This window comes from Somniosus microcephalus, chromosome 19 (genome assembly GCF_052327205.1).
Source record: "Somniosus microcephalus isolate GS21.2 chromosome 19, FLI_Smic_1.0, whole genome shotgun sequence".
Taxonomy (NCBI): domain Eukaryota; kingdom Metazoa; phylum Chordata; class Chondrichthyes; order Squaliformes; family Somniosidae; genus Somniosus; species Somniosus microcephalus.
The window spans coordinates 66607208-66623364 of record NC_141005.1 but is presented as its reverse complement, the minus strand read 5'-3'; the positions used below and the strand labels follow the sequence as shown (position 1 = coordinate 66623364).

Sequence of the window (16157 nt, the reverse complement as noted above, 5' to 3'; positions counted from 1 at the left end):
GAGATTGATAGCTTTCTGTTAATCAAAGGTATTAAGGGATATGGGCCAAAGGTGGGTATATGGAGTTAGGTCACAGATCAGCTATGATCTCATTGAATGGCGGAGCAGGCTCGAGGGGATCAATGGCCTACTCCTGTTCCTATAAATTACATGGGAAATTAATCGCTGCAGTGTTCCAACTGGTATGTGCTAGCAGTGAGTTGAGAGAACTAAAGACCCTGAGAAAGTCTCTGAGTTATAAGGTGTATTTTCCTTTGAAGATTAAATGTTGTCTTCTCTATAGTCAGACAAATAGCTAACCATTCAAAACCTCAGTAGAAGTGGCGAGAGCTGCACCTTCTGGGTGATGTAATATTTTGATCCCTGACAATGACTAAAAAGCATAATTCCATCTGTCTAAACACTAACATTTCAACAACAACTTGTATTTATATAGCACCTTTAACATACTAAAATGTCCCAAAGCACTTCACAGGAGTGTTATCAGACAAAAATTGACACCAAGCCACATAAAGAGATGATAGGACAGGTGGCCAAAAGCTTGGTCAATTAGGTAGGATTTAAATTTCAAATGAACATCCCAACTATCAATGAAACTATCTGAGTGGATCTCTCAACAAGGCACCTGCCCCTTTCCTACCAATTGATCATTACTTCCATCTTGCATCTTATTGAAAGAAACAATCTCCATTCCAACACCAGCTATTTTAATACAAAAGCAAAAGACTACATATGCTGGAAATCCAAAATAAAAACAGAAAATGCAGGTTGATGGTTCTGACGAAAGGCCATCGACCTGAAACGTTAACTCTGTTTCTCTCTCCATAGATGCTGCCAGACCTGCTGAGTATTTCCAGCATCGTCTGTTTTTATTCCAGCTATTTTAAAACTTTGTAAAAAAAAATGACATGTTATGTTTCCATTGCATGATGAAGTTGGAGGTGTGACTACAGGGAATTGAGGCAGCAGGGATAAGGTGAGTGGGAGCTGGCATGGGCTGAGGGGGGGAAATGGTTTTGGAAACTTTGAAATTCAGGTAATTGGTCAGCAAGAGGGTGGGGAAGGGGATTTGTCAGAGTAGGGATGTTGGGATAATTGGGAGGAAACATATTCTGCATCTAACCTGTACTATACCTGACTAACAGTATTTGATGAGGCTCTGTAGAGGAATCCCTCCCTTTTATACACAGAAAACGGAATTCCTTCCCCTTCCCCAAAATGACCATTAGATAGTTTCATGAGAAAAATGTACTGGGATTGTATATTTGGACATGCCGTGCATCTATCTACAGTTAGAAGCTTGTATTTTACAGTTCTTTAAACTAGGTTTGCTCTTGGCTTGACAGAATGAGGAACTGAAAGCCACATCTACTGACGCCAGGTAGGCAACCCAAAAGTCTAGCAGCGATGGCTTGGCTGTTGCTGCCCTCTGGTGGATAGAATGCCAGGACCTTTCAGTCCCATCATTCAGTTCCACTTTCAGTCTTATGCAAGGGAGGTCAAAATAACACCCAGCAAAAAACTTAAAAATAAACACTTCCTATTGAGCATTTTTTTTGTTTATTTAGGTCAGTACGTGTACTCAGTTTTGTGAATCAGCTATGGCGCACGTCACTGCAATGCTGGAAATGTGAAGCGGAGTGTAATAAATAGCCAATCCCGAGCGTTCAAGTGACATAGGAGCATAGAAATAGGAGGCCATTCGGCCCCTCGAGCCTGTTCCACCAAACCCTTCTGTAACTACAGTTTCAGATGGTTGGTGATATTTCTTTCCATGTTGCAAGGAAGACCCTTTAAGAATTCCATAGTATTTCTGTCAGGTCATCAATATTACTTACATCACAATCTATACCTTATTCAATATTAACTTTCCCAGCCAACTTCACTCCGCAATGCAGCACATTACACAATGATCTATTGATCTCAATCTGCCCATACTGGGCATACTAAAGGTGTGGGGACTGGAATATCTGATTAGCATAAATATTCTTCTTAGGCAGTCCCTCGGAACCAAGGATGACTTGCTTCCACATTAAAAATGAGTTCTCAGGTGACTGATGGGTCCAATGCGGGACCTACAGCCTTGGGCCATAAATTCGGGTCCCCACGGGTGAGTACGTGTTGGGTACTCGCGCGTAGGCCCAACAAAAGTGCTGGTTTTGTGCATGCACTGCGCATGTGCGGGAAACCAGAACTTCCGTTCCCTTAAAGGAAGGGGTTCACAGGTCGAACGCGTGCGCCGGAGAGGCAGCGCGTACGCCTGGAACTTCTATTTTTTTTCCAGATTTCTCCAGAAGGGGCAGCACGGTGGCATAGTGGTTAGCACTGTTGCCTTACAGCGCCAGGGACCTGGGTTCAAATCCAGCCTCGGGTGACTGTCTGTGTGGAGTTTGCACATTTTCCCCGTGTTTGCGTGGGTTTCCTCCAGGTGCTTTGGACCCACAGTCCAAAGATGTGCGGGTTAGGTTGGTTGGCCATGATAAAAAATTGGCCCTTAGTGTTAGGGGGGATTAAATATGTGGGGTTACGGGGATAGGGCTTGGGTGGGATGGCTGTCGGTGCAGGGACCGGGTGCTAGGGTTTGGATGATCAGCCATGATCTCGTTGAATGGCGGAGCAGGCTCGAAGGGCCAAATGGCCTACTCCTGCTCCTAGTTTCTATGTTTCTATGTCTTCAGGAGCTATGCTTTTAAAAAGCAGTCGCAAGGCCTGCTTTTAACAAGTGGTGAATTAAGTAAAATTAAAACATTTTTTCCACAGGTTTATTATTTTTAAATACTTTAAAGGTAAGTTTATTTTTAGCCCCGTTAGAAACTGTAATTAAGTTTTTCAGAAATTTAAATTGTTTAAAAGTTATTTTATGTAATTTATAGTTATTTTAAAAATGTGATTTTTTAAAAATTTATTTGAAGTTTTAGTATTTTTGGGGCTGAATTGTATTCATAGATTTGACAGGTCTTCCTGTCAAATCTATGAATACAGATTCCCTGCTACCATTGGCTCGCCATGGCCCACGTGATCCCAGGGGACGCTTCGAACTAACTGCGCCCCTGGGATACACAAGCAGTGCGCCGGCAATTGGAGCAGGCCCAGGATCGGAATCCCACGCGGGCCTACAGCACAACGGCCGGTGCACTAGGTAAGTGCAGGTCAGAGGCTTGCACCCGTGGGAAGTCTCCGACCCAAATTTCTGGGCCATTATAAGCTGAGAGAACCCTATTCTGTTCGAAGGAAGCAGGAGGCAATGAATTTTGCTGATAATTCACACGTGTATAATCAGAGGTCATCCTGAATAAAACAACCTACTGTTATGAAAGAAATTCAAAATGAATGATAGTTATTAAAAGTCATATGTAGGTGTCAAATTGCCACATCATCAGTTTCGGATGCCCGCACAGAATCTGGGCTGATACTCCAGTGCAGTGCTGAGGGAGTGCTGCACTCTCAGGGGTGCTGTCCTTTGGATGAGACGTTAAACCGAGGCCCCATCTGCCCGCTCAGGTGGCCGTAAAAGATCCCACGGTACTAATCGGAGAAGAGCAGTGGACGTAGTGTATTTAGACTTCCAAAAGGCATTTGACAAGGTGCCACACAAAAGATTATTGCTTAAGATAAAAAAATCACAGGATTGGGGGTAATATTCTGGCATGGATAGAGGGTTGGCTATCTAACAGAAAGCAAAGAGTTGGGATAAATGGTTCATTCTCGGACTGGCAATCAGTAACTAGTGGTGTTCCACAGGGGTCAGTGCTGGGTCCCCAACTCTTTACAATCTATATTAACGATTTGGAGGAGGGGACCGAGTGTAACATATCAAAGTTTGCAGATGATACTAAGATGGGAGGGAAAGTAGTGAGTGAGGAGGACATAAAAAACCTGCAAGGGGACAGACAGGCTAAGTGGGCAGAGATTTGGCAGATGGAATACAATACTGGAAAGTGTGAGGTTATGCACTTTGGCAGGAAAAATCGTAGAGCAAGAAACTGGAAAGTACTGAAGTACAAAGGGATCTGGGGGTCCTGGTGCACGAAACTCAGGTGCAGCAAGTGATTAAGAAGGCCAATGGAATGTTGGCTTTCATTGCTAGGGGGATAGAATATAAAAATAGGGAGGTATTGCTTCAGTTGTACAAGGTATTGGTGAGACCGCACCTGGAATACTGCATACAGTTTTGGTGTCCATACTTAAAAGACATACTTGCTCTCGAGTCAGTACAAAGAAGGTTCACTCGGTTAATCCCGGGGATGAGGGGATGGACATATGAGGAGAGGTTGAGTAGATTGGGACTCTACTCATTGGAGTTCAGAAGAATGAGAGGCGATCTTATTGAAACATATAAGATTGTGAAGGGGTCGGATCGGGTGGATGCGGGGAAGATGTTCCCGATGATGGGTGAAACTAGAACTAGGGGGCATAGTCTTAGAATAAGGGGCTGCTCTTTCAAAACTGAGATGAGGAGGAACTGCTTCACTCAGAGGGTGGTAGGTCCATGGAATATGCTACCCCAAAAAGCTGTAGAAGCTACATCATTACATAAATTTAAAACAGAAATAGACAGTTTCCTAGAAGGGAATAAAGGCTTATGGGGAACGGGCAGGAATTTGGACATGAGTCTAGGTTCGGATCGGTCATGGCCCTGTGGGTAGCGGAGCGGGCCCAGGGGCCATGTAGCCTGATCCTGCTCCTATTTCGTGTGTCTAATTCTGTTAGATTCAGGAGATGGTTCTGTGATAGTAGATTGGCGGTTAGGATCAGATCAGCCATGATCTTATTGAATGGCGGAGCAGGCTCGAGGGGCCGATTGGCCTACTCCTGCTCCTATTTCTTATGTTCTTATGAGTTCTCCCCGGTGTCCTGGACTATATTGACCCCTCAACCAACATCACTAAACCAGATTATCTGGTCATTATCACATTGCTGTTTGTGGGACCTTGCTCTGTGCAAATTGGCTGCTGCATTTCCTGCATTACAACTGTTGACTACACTTCAAAAGTACATTGGCTGTAAAGCACTTTGGGATGTCCTGGCATTGTGAAAGGTGCTATATAAGTGCAAGTCTTTTTTTTCCTCCCTAAACCGTGCATGTATTGTCTCGTGCTGGGGTATGGGTACCCCAGGTTCCGACTACTCGCCAGGACTTCAACTCAGGTGCTTATTCCTCACAGCCATGAGCCAGCTCACTATGCCCAATTCTGTCCTGAAACATCAGCCACACACTGGAATGTTGCAGTGGTCACTGAAGAGCTATCAGGAGGAGGAACCCATATGTTTCCCCTTCCCAGTCTAGAGGTGCTGAGGCCAACTGTAACACTCACCACTGTGCTGGTTCAGACCAGCATCCACATACCAGTTCTGGGACCGTGCTTGTTCCGTTTGGACCTGTATGCCTCAGTGTCACACCATGTGATGTATTTCTCCACCAGGGAAGTCTGAAACACATAGGCCCAGAAATTCGGGTCCCAACGCGCGAGTATGCACGGGGTACTCACGCGTAGGCCCAACGACAGTGCCGGTTTCGTGCATGCGCGGGAAACCGGCACTTCCGTTCCCCTGAAAGAAGGGGTTCAGTGGTCGAACGCGTGCGCCGGAGAGGCAGCGTGTGCGCATTGAACTTACGTTTTTTTTGCAGGTTTCTCCGGGAGGGCAAGTCTCCAGCAGTTACACTTTTAAAAAGCAAGCGCAAGGCCTGCTTTTAACAAGGTAAGTGGTGAATTAATTAAAATTAAAACATGTTTTCCACAGGTTTATTATTTTTAAATACTTTAAAGAAAGGTAAGTTTATTTTTAGCCCTGTTAGAAAATGTAATTAATTTTTTCAAAAATTTAAATTGTTTAAAAGTTATTTCACGTAATTTATAGTTATTTTAAAAATGTGATTTAAAAAAAAATTATTTGAAGTTTTAGTGATGTTTTGGGGCTTATAGTATTTATAGGTTTGACAGCTCTTCCTGTCAAACTTATGAATGAAGCATTCCCTGCTACCATTGCCTCTCCATGGCCCACGTGATCCCAGGGGACGCATCGAACTAACTGCGCCCCCGGGATATGCAAGCACTGCGCGCCGGCAGTTGGAGGAGGCCCAGGATCGGAATCCCACGCGGGCCCACAGCTCAACGGCCGGCGCGCTAGGTAAGTGCAGGTCGGGGGCTTGCACCCGCGGGAAGCCCCCGACCCGAATTTCTGGGCCATTACTTTCAACCAGAATGAAGATAGATATTTGTGTGTGTGTGTGTGTGTGTGTGTGTGTGTGTGTGTGTGTGTCTCTCTCTCTCTTCTGACTTTAGTCCTCAAAACCTCAGGATTAGTCCCCTGCAGCACCAAGGTATCAGGGAACATATCTTCTTCAGACAATTCAGCCGTACAGAGAGGACTCTGACCTCTGTGATGCAGCACAGCTCTGAACCCAGCCCACACAAAACTGAGAAGTAACCGTGGGAGCGCACTTACACTGCAAACTGGCAGCAAATAACGCTCGAGTTCACTCTGGGCGTGGAGGCCCGATTTACACCAGTTCTTTCAAGCCTGTTTCAGTTCCTCACCGTGAAGCTTAATCAACAGATTTCGTCGTGAGGTTAAGAAAGTATGAGCACGGAGCCCAAGCAGCTCGAGACCGCGTTTACACTGCAGTAAGTGGTCTGCAGTTCAGGTTTGAAACCTCTAGCTCGAGGGTTTTGCTTTGGACTTCCTAGTGTGAGGGGAGGGGTTCAGTTTGCTACACTGCATCATCAAGGTCACAGTCCCTGACTTGACTCTATGTTCAGGACACTGGAAAGTCAAGAGTGTAACCTTGGACTGCAGACCACTTACTGCAGTGGAAACGTAGTCTTGAGCAACTTGGGCTCCACGCAAAGTGAAAATTGCTTAACTGTGATTGTAAAGTTGGTGTGTAAACACATTCTGTGCAATCCAGCTAGTGCAAGCTGCATTGTTTGCCTAAATCCAGGACTCAGTAACACACAACCGGGCTTAGGGTTGTTTCTATGTGGGAGGTGCCTGCTCAGTGCCTTGCATGGAATGCATTTCTGCTGGTTATGACACATTTGTCCTGCAAATCAAAGAGGCTTCAATTCCAACAGGGAAAAGCAGAGATGCAATATTCTATCTTTATTTTATAAAAAAAACGAAAAATTTGCCTGTATAAAGTTAAAAGGTACCAAAGGGCGGATTAAGTTTCTGTACATCTCCGCCATGTCCATGGTCGCTCATTAGAATTTCTTTTTTCCCCATTCACACTTTTAACAATGACAGACAGTAAACAAATGTGTCTTTTAGTACATCAGGCAAACAGAAAACTACACCATGAAAAGTCTGAACTCAGTAGTTCATCCTCTAACCGAGAAGGCTCGAAGTCTGACAGCTTTCACGTCTGTGTTGCCCCTTCCTCTCCGAGGAAAGGAACAGCCAGTAAACTGCTGAGTGTCGAACAGCATTGGACTTGGGTAGCTTATAGTGGGCAAGGGCTGCAAAGTCACTCTATCTGGCCAGTGTCCATTACACGTTGGATAGAGTCATCAATCTTGGTCGCTTGCAACCATTCTCTGGGTGGAGCATTGGCCCCCTGATCACTGATGTCCTGCAGTGTGGCCGCAAATCGTCTCTCGCGTGCGCTGCACAGCCACTTGTTGTGAAGTGATGCATTCAGACCGGCGCAATCAGCGGCGTTGTTTCCGTGAGCACGTCGTCGCCTGGAGCGGGCCAGCTTGGTGTAACAGAACGCGGACTCTTCTCCCAGGTTGAACCCCAAATCCTCAAAAGTCCGTCTCTCCCGAGCGGGATCACCGCTGGCCACAGCAAATCTCTCAAGAGAACTATCACGGTCAGATTCTCATCAAAAAGCTGCGGGGTTAGTGCTACTTGTCTCTCAGGAGATCCAGCTGGTCCTGATACTCAGTGAAGAGTCTCTGGAATCGGAGGTTCTGTCCAATCACAGGAAGCATCTCCTTTAGCAGCTCTCTCTTCCGCAGTCCCTGCATAACAAATGGAGAGATCTTTCAGACAGAGGCTTAGCAACTACAGCAGCATTGATTTTTGCATTACAAGAGTGAGGGGGGGGGGGGGGGGAAATGACAAAGCAATTATGAGGAAAGATTACACAAACTATTCCCTGGAATTTAGAAGACTATGGGGTGATTTGATCAAAGTTTTCAAGATACTAATGGGAACTGATAGGGTAGATAGAGGTAGAGAGAGAGAAACTATTTCCGCTAGTTGGGGGAGTCTTGGACTAGGGGACATAGCCTAAAAATTAAAGCTAGCTCTTTCAGGAGTGAAATTAGGAAACACTTCTACACGCAAAGGGTGGTAGAAGTTTGGAGCTCTCTTCCGCAAATAGCAGTTGATACTAAGTCAATTGTTAATTTTAAATCTGAGATTGATAGCTTTCTGTTAACCAAAGGTATTAAGGGATATGGCGAAAGGCGGGTATATGGAGTTAGGTCACAGACCAGGCATGATCTCACTGAATGGCGGAACAGGCTCGAGGGGCTGAATAGCCTACAACTGCTCCTATGTTGCATATTGGGTGGCTACACCAGTGTCACTACTCATGTAGAGGACAGCAATCTGCATCCTCACCTGCACCAAGGCCACCACTCCCATAACCACTGTCTCCTCGTTCTCAAATCCCTCCATATCCTTCCCAATCTTACAAATCTCCAGCCCTAGCTACCAGCACATACCCGCTACACCTCTAACATCTACAGGTTACTCCTCACTCTCTCCACCTCACCATTGCTGGTCACATTTCCGGACACTACATCCCTCTCTTCTGGAACTTCCGTCCTGGTTCCCTCTGCCTTTTCACCCACCCCCTTTTCAAAAACTCCTCCTGCAGCACTCAATCCCTCACTCACAGTAACACTGCAGCACTCAATCCCTCACTCACAGTAATACTGCAGCACCCAATCCCTCACTCACAGTAACACTGCAGCACTCAATCCCTCACTCACAGTAACACTGCAGCACTCAATCCCTCACTCACAGTAACACTGCAGCACTCAATCCCTCACTCACAGTAACACTGCAGCACTCAATCCCTCACTCACAGTAACACTGCAGCACTCAATCCCTCACTCACAGTAATACTGCAGCACCCAATCCCTCACTCACAGTAACACTGCAGCACTCAATCCCTCACTCACAGTAACACTGCAGCACTCAATCCCTCACTCACAGTAACACTGCAGCACTCAATCCCTCACTCACAGTAACACTGCAGCACTCAATCCCTCACTCACAGTAACACTGCAGCAGGAATGGTGCAAGGGGGAGGGATTCAAATTCCTGGGACATTGGAACCGTTCTGGGGGAGGTGGGACCAGTACAAACTGGACGGTTTGCACCTGGGCAGGACCGGGACCGATGACCTAGGGGGAGTGTTTGCAAGTGCTCTTGGGAGGGTTTAAACTAAAATGGCAGGGGGTTGGGAACTTGTGCAGGGAGACAGAGGAATGGGAAGCAAGGATAGAAGCAAAAGACAGGAAGGAGAAAAGCAAAAGTGGAAGGCAGAGAAATCAAGGGTGTAAATCAAACAGGGCCACAGTAAATAATAATTCTAAAAGGGCTAAGAATGTTACAAAAAAAGCCTGAAGGCTTTGTGTCTTAATGCGAGAAGCATTTTGTAATAAGGTGGATCAATTAGCTGCAGAAATGGATGTAAAAGGACATGATATAATTGGGATTACGGAGACATGGCTCCACGGTGTACAAGGGCTGGGAATTCATAATCCAGGGGTATTCAATATTCAGGAAGGACAGGCAAAAAGGAAAAGAGATGGGGTAGCATTGCTGGTTAAAGAGGAGACTAACACAATAGTAAGGAAGGATATTAGCTCTGATGATGTGCAATCTGTATGGTAGAGCTGAGAAGTCCCATGGGGCAGAAAACATTAGTGGGGTGTTGTACACAGACCCCCAAACAGTAATGCTGAGGTTGGGGATGACATTAAACGGGAAATTAGAGATGCAATAAGGGCTCAGCAGTTCTCATGGGTGGCTTCAATCTACATATAGATTGGGCTAACCAAATTAGTAACAATACTGTGGAGGAGGAATTCCGAGAGTGTATACGGGATGGTTTCCTGGACCAATATGTCGAGGAACCAACTAGCGATCAGGCCATCTTAGACTGGGTATTATCTAATGAGAAAGGATTAATTCGCAATCTTGTTGTGCGAGGCCCTTGGGAGGAGCGATCATAATATGATAGAATTCTTCATTAAGATGGAGAGTGAAGTAGTTGACTCAGAGACTAGGTCCTGAATTTAAATAAAGGAAACTACGATGGTATGAGGTGCGAATTGGCTAGGATGGATTGGGGAGCGTTACTTAAAGGGTTGACGGTGGATAGGCAATGGCAAACATTTAAAGATCGCATGGATGAACTACAGGATTTGTTCATCCCTGTTTGGCATGAAAATAAAACAAAAAAGGTGACTCAGCCGTGGCTAACAAGGGAAATTAGGGATAGCATAAGATCCAAGGAGAGGGCATATAAATTGGCCAGAAAAAGCAGCAAACCTGAGGATTGGGAGCAGTTTAGGATTCAGCAAAGGAGGAAAATGGGATTAATTAAGAGGGGGAAAATAGAATATGAGAGTAAGCTTTCAGGGAACATAAAAACTGACTGTAAAAGCTTCTATAGATATGTGAAGAGAAAAAGATTGGTGAAGTCAAGCGTAGGTCCCTTGCAGTCAGAATCAGGGGTATTTATAATGGGGAACAAAGAAATGGCAGACCAATTAAATACATACTTTGGTTCTGTCTTCACAAAGGAGGACACAAATAACCTCCCAGAGATGTCAGAGAACATAATGAGAGGGAGGAATTGAATGAAATCAGTATTTGTAGGGAAATGGTGTTAGGAAAATTGACGGGATTGAAGGCCGATAAATCCCCAAGGCCTGATAATCTACATCCTAGGGTACTTAAGGAACTGGCCCTAGAAATAGTAGATGCATTGCTGGTCATCTTCCAAAATTCTATAGATTCTGGAACAGTTCCCATGGATTGGAGGGTAGCTACTGTAACCCCACTATTTAAAAAAGGTGGTAGAGAGAAAACAGGGAATTATAGACCGGTAAGCTTGACATCGGTAGTGGGGAAAATGCTAGAGTCCATTATCTATATATATTATAATAATAAAGCGGTTGATCTGTCTGTCTGTATGTCCTCTATACACTCAAAAGTTATAGAGCGTACCTACACATATGTTATATCAAAAGAAAGCTCATGATTATGGAAGTGTCATAGGCGTATTTACTTTTTGTGTCAGACAAAAACTGTTCGGACAGTATACAAAAAACGTTCAAAAAACGTACCACTCTGCTCATTAGCGTTGAGTGACGTGATGGTTGACCAATCGTACAGGGGATAGGGTTGAGTGACATGATGGTTGACCAATCGTACAGGGGATAGCGCTGAGTGACGTGATGGTTGACCAATCGGTGCATCATGGGGGGGGGGGGGGGGGGAGAGATTCATTGTGTGTGTGTGGGCGGGCCATCCTACAGGGGATAGCATTGAGTGACGTGATGGTTGACCAATCCTACAGTTGAGTGACCTGATGGTTGACCAACGGTACGTCACGGGGGGTGTCTCATTGCGTGTGTGGGCGGGGCCTAATCCTTCTGAGCTGAGGTGAGTGGCGGCCATCTTGATTCCTAACTATTGATTTATTTTTCCCACTTTGTGTGTGTGGTAATGGGGATTAAATGATATGAAATATTGATTTCCAGCAAAAAAAACTGGTTTTAAAAGAAAAAAAAAATCCATTTGCAAAGGGGACTCGGGCTTTCCCCCCCCGCCTCGGCGGTGGATGAGCTGCCTGCAGACCTCAGGCCTCGAAGCCTCGGCCTCTCCTCGCCAGCCCACGCCCGAGCTAGGCACCGCCCGACCCGCTGGGCCCGATTCCAAACCAGCGGCCCGCGACCGCCGCCATCTTGGTAAAGGCTTCCGGGGCGGGGCCGAGCGTAGCCATCGCCACCATCTTGGTAAAGGCTGGCGGGGCGGGGAGAGAGAGCGCGTGAACGTCGGCGGCGGCCCGGAGCGAGACCGGAGCTAAGGTGAGTCGGGCCGGGCCTCACGCGCTAGGCCGCCCCGGAGGCGCTGATCCGCACACCGGGGCTTCGGGTCACCGCGCCCGGGCTCTGAGGAAGGGAGAGAGGGGGAGGGAGGGAAGAGAGCGGAAATCAGGGAGAGACGGGGGGGGAGGGAGAGGGAGAGACGGGGGGGAGGGAGAGGAAGAGACGGGGGGGGAGGGGAGAGGGAAGAGACGGGGGGGAGGAGGGAGAGGAAGAGACGGAGGCAGAGGGGGAGGGAGGCAGAGGCGGAGGGAGGCAGAGGGGGAGGAGGCAGAGGGAGGAGAGGGGGAGAGGCGAGGGAGGGAGGGAGGGAGAGCAAAGCAGGGACAGGGGAGTGGGTGAGGAGAGGGGTGAGGAGGAGGGGGAGGGGGGAGGGAGGGTGAGGATGAGGGGGAGGGGGAGGGTGAGAGAGAGGGGGAGGAGGGAGGGTGAGGAGAGGGAGGAGGGAGGGTGAGGAGAGGGGGAGGGAGGGAGGGTGAGGAGAGGGGGAGGGAGGGAGAGGGTGAGGAGAGGGGGAGGGAGGGAGGGTGAGGAGAGGGGGAGGGAGGGAGGGTGAGGAGAGGGGGAGGGAGGGAGGGTGAGGAGAGGGGAGGGAGGGAGGGTGAGGAGAGGGGGAGGGAGGGAGGGTGAGGAGAGGGGGAGGAGGGAGGGTGAGGAGAGGGGGAGGGAGGGAGGGTGAGGAGAGGGGAGGGAGGGAGGGTGAGGAGAGGGGGAGGGGAGGGAGGGTGAGGAGAGGGGGAGGGAGGGAGGGTGAGGAGAGGGGGAGGGAGGGAGGGTGAGGAGAGGGGGAGGGAGTGGGAGGGTGAGGAGAGGGGGAGGGAGGGAGGGTGAGGAGAGGGGGAGGAGGGAGGGGTGAGGAGAGGGGGAGGGAGGGAGGGTGAGGAGAGGGGGAGGGAGGGAGGGTGAGGAGAGGGGGAGAGAGGGAGGGTGAGGGAGGGTGAGGGAGAGGAGGGAGGGTGAGGAGAGGGGGGAGGGAGGGAGGGTGAGGAGAGGGGGAGGGAGGGAGAGTGAGGAGAGGGAGGAGGGTGAGGGGAGGAGAGAGGGGAGGGAGGGAGGGTAGAGGAGAGGGGGAGGGAGGCAGAGGAGAGGGGGAGGGAGGGAGAGGAGGGGGGAGGGAGGGAGAGGAGGTGGGAGGGAGGGAGAGGAGGGAGGGAGGGAGGGAGGCAGAGGAGAGGGGGAGGGAGGGAGGGAGGAGAGGGGGAGGGAGGGAGGGAGAGGAGAGGGGGAGGGAGGGAGGGAGGGAGAGGAGAGGGGGAGGGAGGGAGGGAGGGGAGGAGGGGGGAGGGAGAGAGGAGAGAGGGAGGGAGAGGAGAGGGGAGGGAGGGAGAGAGAGTAAAGCAGGGAGAGACAGGCGGAGGGAGAGACAGAGGGTGAGGGAGGGAAAGAGTGAGGGGGTGGGAGAGGGAGGGAGAGCTCGCCTTCTTCCTTCCTTCCTTCGCAGGGGTCCATCGGGCCAGGCCTGAGGCGCTCCTTCCCCCCTTCTCTCTCCAGGCTAATCCTGAACTAAATCCATCAGTCTCTCTCTCTTTCCCCCCCCCCCCCCGTCTCTCTCTTCTCCCCCCCAGTCGCTCTCTCTCCCCCCCCCCCCTGCCCAGTCTCTTCTCTCTCTCTCTCTTTCTCTCTCCTTCCCACACAGACAGACAGACAAACTCTTTTTATATATATAAAAAATTATTTCTACTTTTTTTCGTAACAACATGCCCTCAAAAAAACCCACGGCACCGCCGGGCACTCCAGCTAGTCTATATATATCTATATATATATAAAGCGGCTCTTCTGTCTGTCCCGATGTCTGTCATTCCCAATGTCTGTCCGTTCTCTATACGTTTGAAAGTTACAGAGCGTACCGACGCGCGCGTCGCCTCAAAAGAAAGCTTGCCATTCCGGACCGGTCATAGGCGTATTTATGTTTCGGCCGGACAAAAATCCCGCCCGCGGTATCCCAAAAACGTTCAGTGTTCCGCTCATTAGCATCTCATTAGCGACCGTGTGACGTCGAGGTCGACCAATCGGACGGCGGGTTCCTTCCTACAGTTGAGTGTCGAGTGACTCGACGATTGAACAATCCTACGCTTCGGTGACCTGACCGGTCGACCAATCGGTGCGTGTGTGGGCGGGCCTTATCCTTCTGAACCGAGGTGAGTGGCCGCCATCTTGATTTTTCACAATTTTTTCCCCCCACACTTTCTGTGTGTTAGGGAACTAAGGTAAATATTTTAATGATGTGTTAGGGAATTAAATAACAATTTAATAGGGGGGGGGGGGGGGGGAAGAGCCTCAGGAAATCGCGGGGGGGGGGAGCCTCGGGAAATCGCGGGGGGGGGGATAGCCTCAGGAAATCACGGGGGGTGGGGCGAGCCTCGGGAAATCGCGGGGGGCTCGCGCCGCCCGCACTGACCGCGCATGCGCCGCCCGCCCACAGCGGCCGTCCATCAGCCGCGCGATACGCGGCGGACCTCAGCTCCGGACCTCAGGCGCTAGGCAGGGGGAGGGGCCGGAGAGAGGGAGAGAGGGGAGTGAGGGAGCGGGGGAGGGGAGGGGGTGGGCGAGGGGGTAGGGGAGGGTAGGTGTGGGGGTGGGGGAGGGAGACAGGGGAGGGAGGGAGAGGAGGGGAGGGAGAGGAGGGGAGGGGAGGGGAGGGAGGGATAGGACAGGGAGAGGACATGACAGGGAGAGGGGGCACACACAGGGGCAGGGAGACCAAGCACCCCAAAATTGCCCTCGCAACGCGGGGCTCCCCAGCTAGTATATATATATAAAAAAGGATAGTGGTGTCTGTTCGTCTGTCTGTCTGTCCATCAGTCTGCTATACACTCAAAAGTTAGAGCGTACCTACACATATGTTATATCAAAAGAAAGCTGATGATCCGGGGAGTGTCATTGGCGTTTTTACTTTTTGGTCAGACAAAAATTGTTCGGACAGTATACAAAAACGTTCAAAAATCCGCTCATTAGCGGTTGACCAATCCTACTGCTCATTAGCGTTGAGTGACGTGATGGTTGGCCAATCCTACAGTTCAGTGACCGGATGATTGACCAATCGGTGCGTCACGGGCGGGACCTAATCCTGCAGCCTCCCAAAACGTAGCTGCCATTTTTTCCCCTGCTTTTCCTCAACAGCGAGCGGGGCAGCTGCGTCGGCCCGCCGGAGCGGGAGGTGAGTTGGGGTCACTTGGGCCGGCCTCACAACCGTTTGGCCCAAGACACAGAGCGTGAGAGCTGCAGCGGGCGGCCGTGAACCGCGCCACCCTGTAAACTGCCCTGGCAACGCCGGGTCCCCCCCAGCTAGTAAAAGATGTAATAGCAGAGCACTTGGAAAACAGTGACAGGATAGGACAAAGTCAACATGGATTTACAAAAGGTAAATCATGCTCGACTAACCTACTGGAATTATTTGAGGATGTAACTGGTAGAATAGATAAGGGAGAACCAGTGGATGTGGTGTATTTGGACTTTCAGAAGGCTTTCGATCAGGTCCCGCATAAGAGATTAGCGTGCAAAGTTAAAGCACATGGGATTGGGGGTAAGGTACTGACTTGGATAGAGAATTGGTTGGCAGACAGGAAGCAAAGAGTTGGAATAAATGGGTCTTTTTCCGAGTGGCAGGCAGTGACTAGTGGGGTACCGCAGGGATTGGTGCTAGGACCCCAGCTATTCACAATATATATTAATGATCTAGACGAGGGAACTAGATGTAATATATCCAAGTTTGCAGACGACACAAAGCTGAGTGGGCGTGTGTGCAGTGAGGAGAATGCAGAGAAACTCCAGTATGATTTTGACAGGTTGGGTGATTGGGCAGATGCAGTGTAATGTGGATAAATGCAAAGTTATCCACTTTGCTGGCAAAAACAGGAAGACAGATTATTATCTGAACGGCAACAGATTGGGAAAAGGGGAAGTGCAACAAGACCTGGGTGTCCTTGTGCACCAGTTGCTGAAGGTAAGCATGCAGGTGCAGCAGGCAGTTAAGGCGGCAAATGGTATGTTGGCCTTCATAGCGAGGATTCAAGTACAGGAGCAAGGATGTCTTGCTGCAGTTGTACAGGGCCTTGGTGAGGTCACACCTTGAGTATT

General features: G+C 49.3%; 1 protein-coding gene across 3 annotated transcripts in view; it reads right to left on the bottom strand.

Moving 5' to 3' along the window:
* Positions 1 to 7089: 7089 nt before the first annotated feature.
* hira (histone cell cycle regulator a) overlaps positions 7090 to 16157 on the bottom strand; it is a 130089-nt gene continuing 121021 nt past the window's right edge. For all 3 annotated transcript variants that reach the window (XM_085961969.1, XM_085961968.1, XM_085961970.1), the window contains one exon: positions 7090 to 7967. In XM_085961969.1, coding sequence (XP_085818095.1) covers positions 7851 to 7967 — 117 coding nt within the window. In that variant the 3' untranslated portion in view covers positions 7090 to 7850. The remainder of the gene's footprint in view (positions 7968 to 16157) is intronic.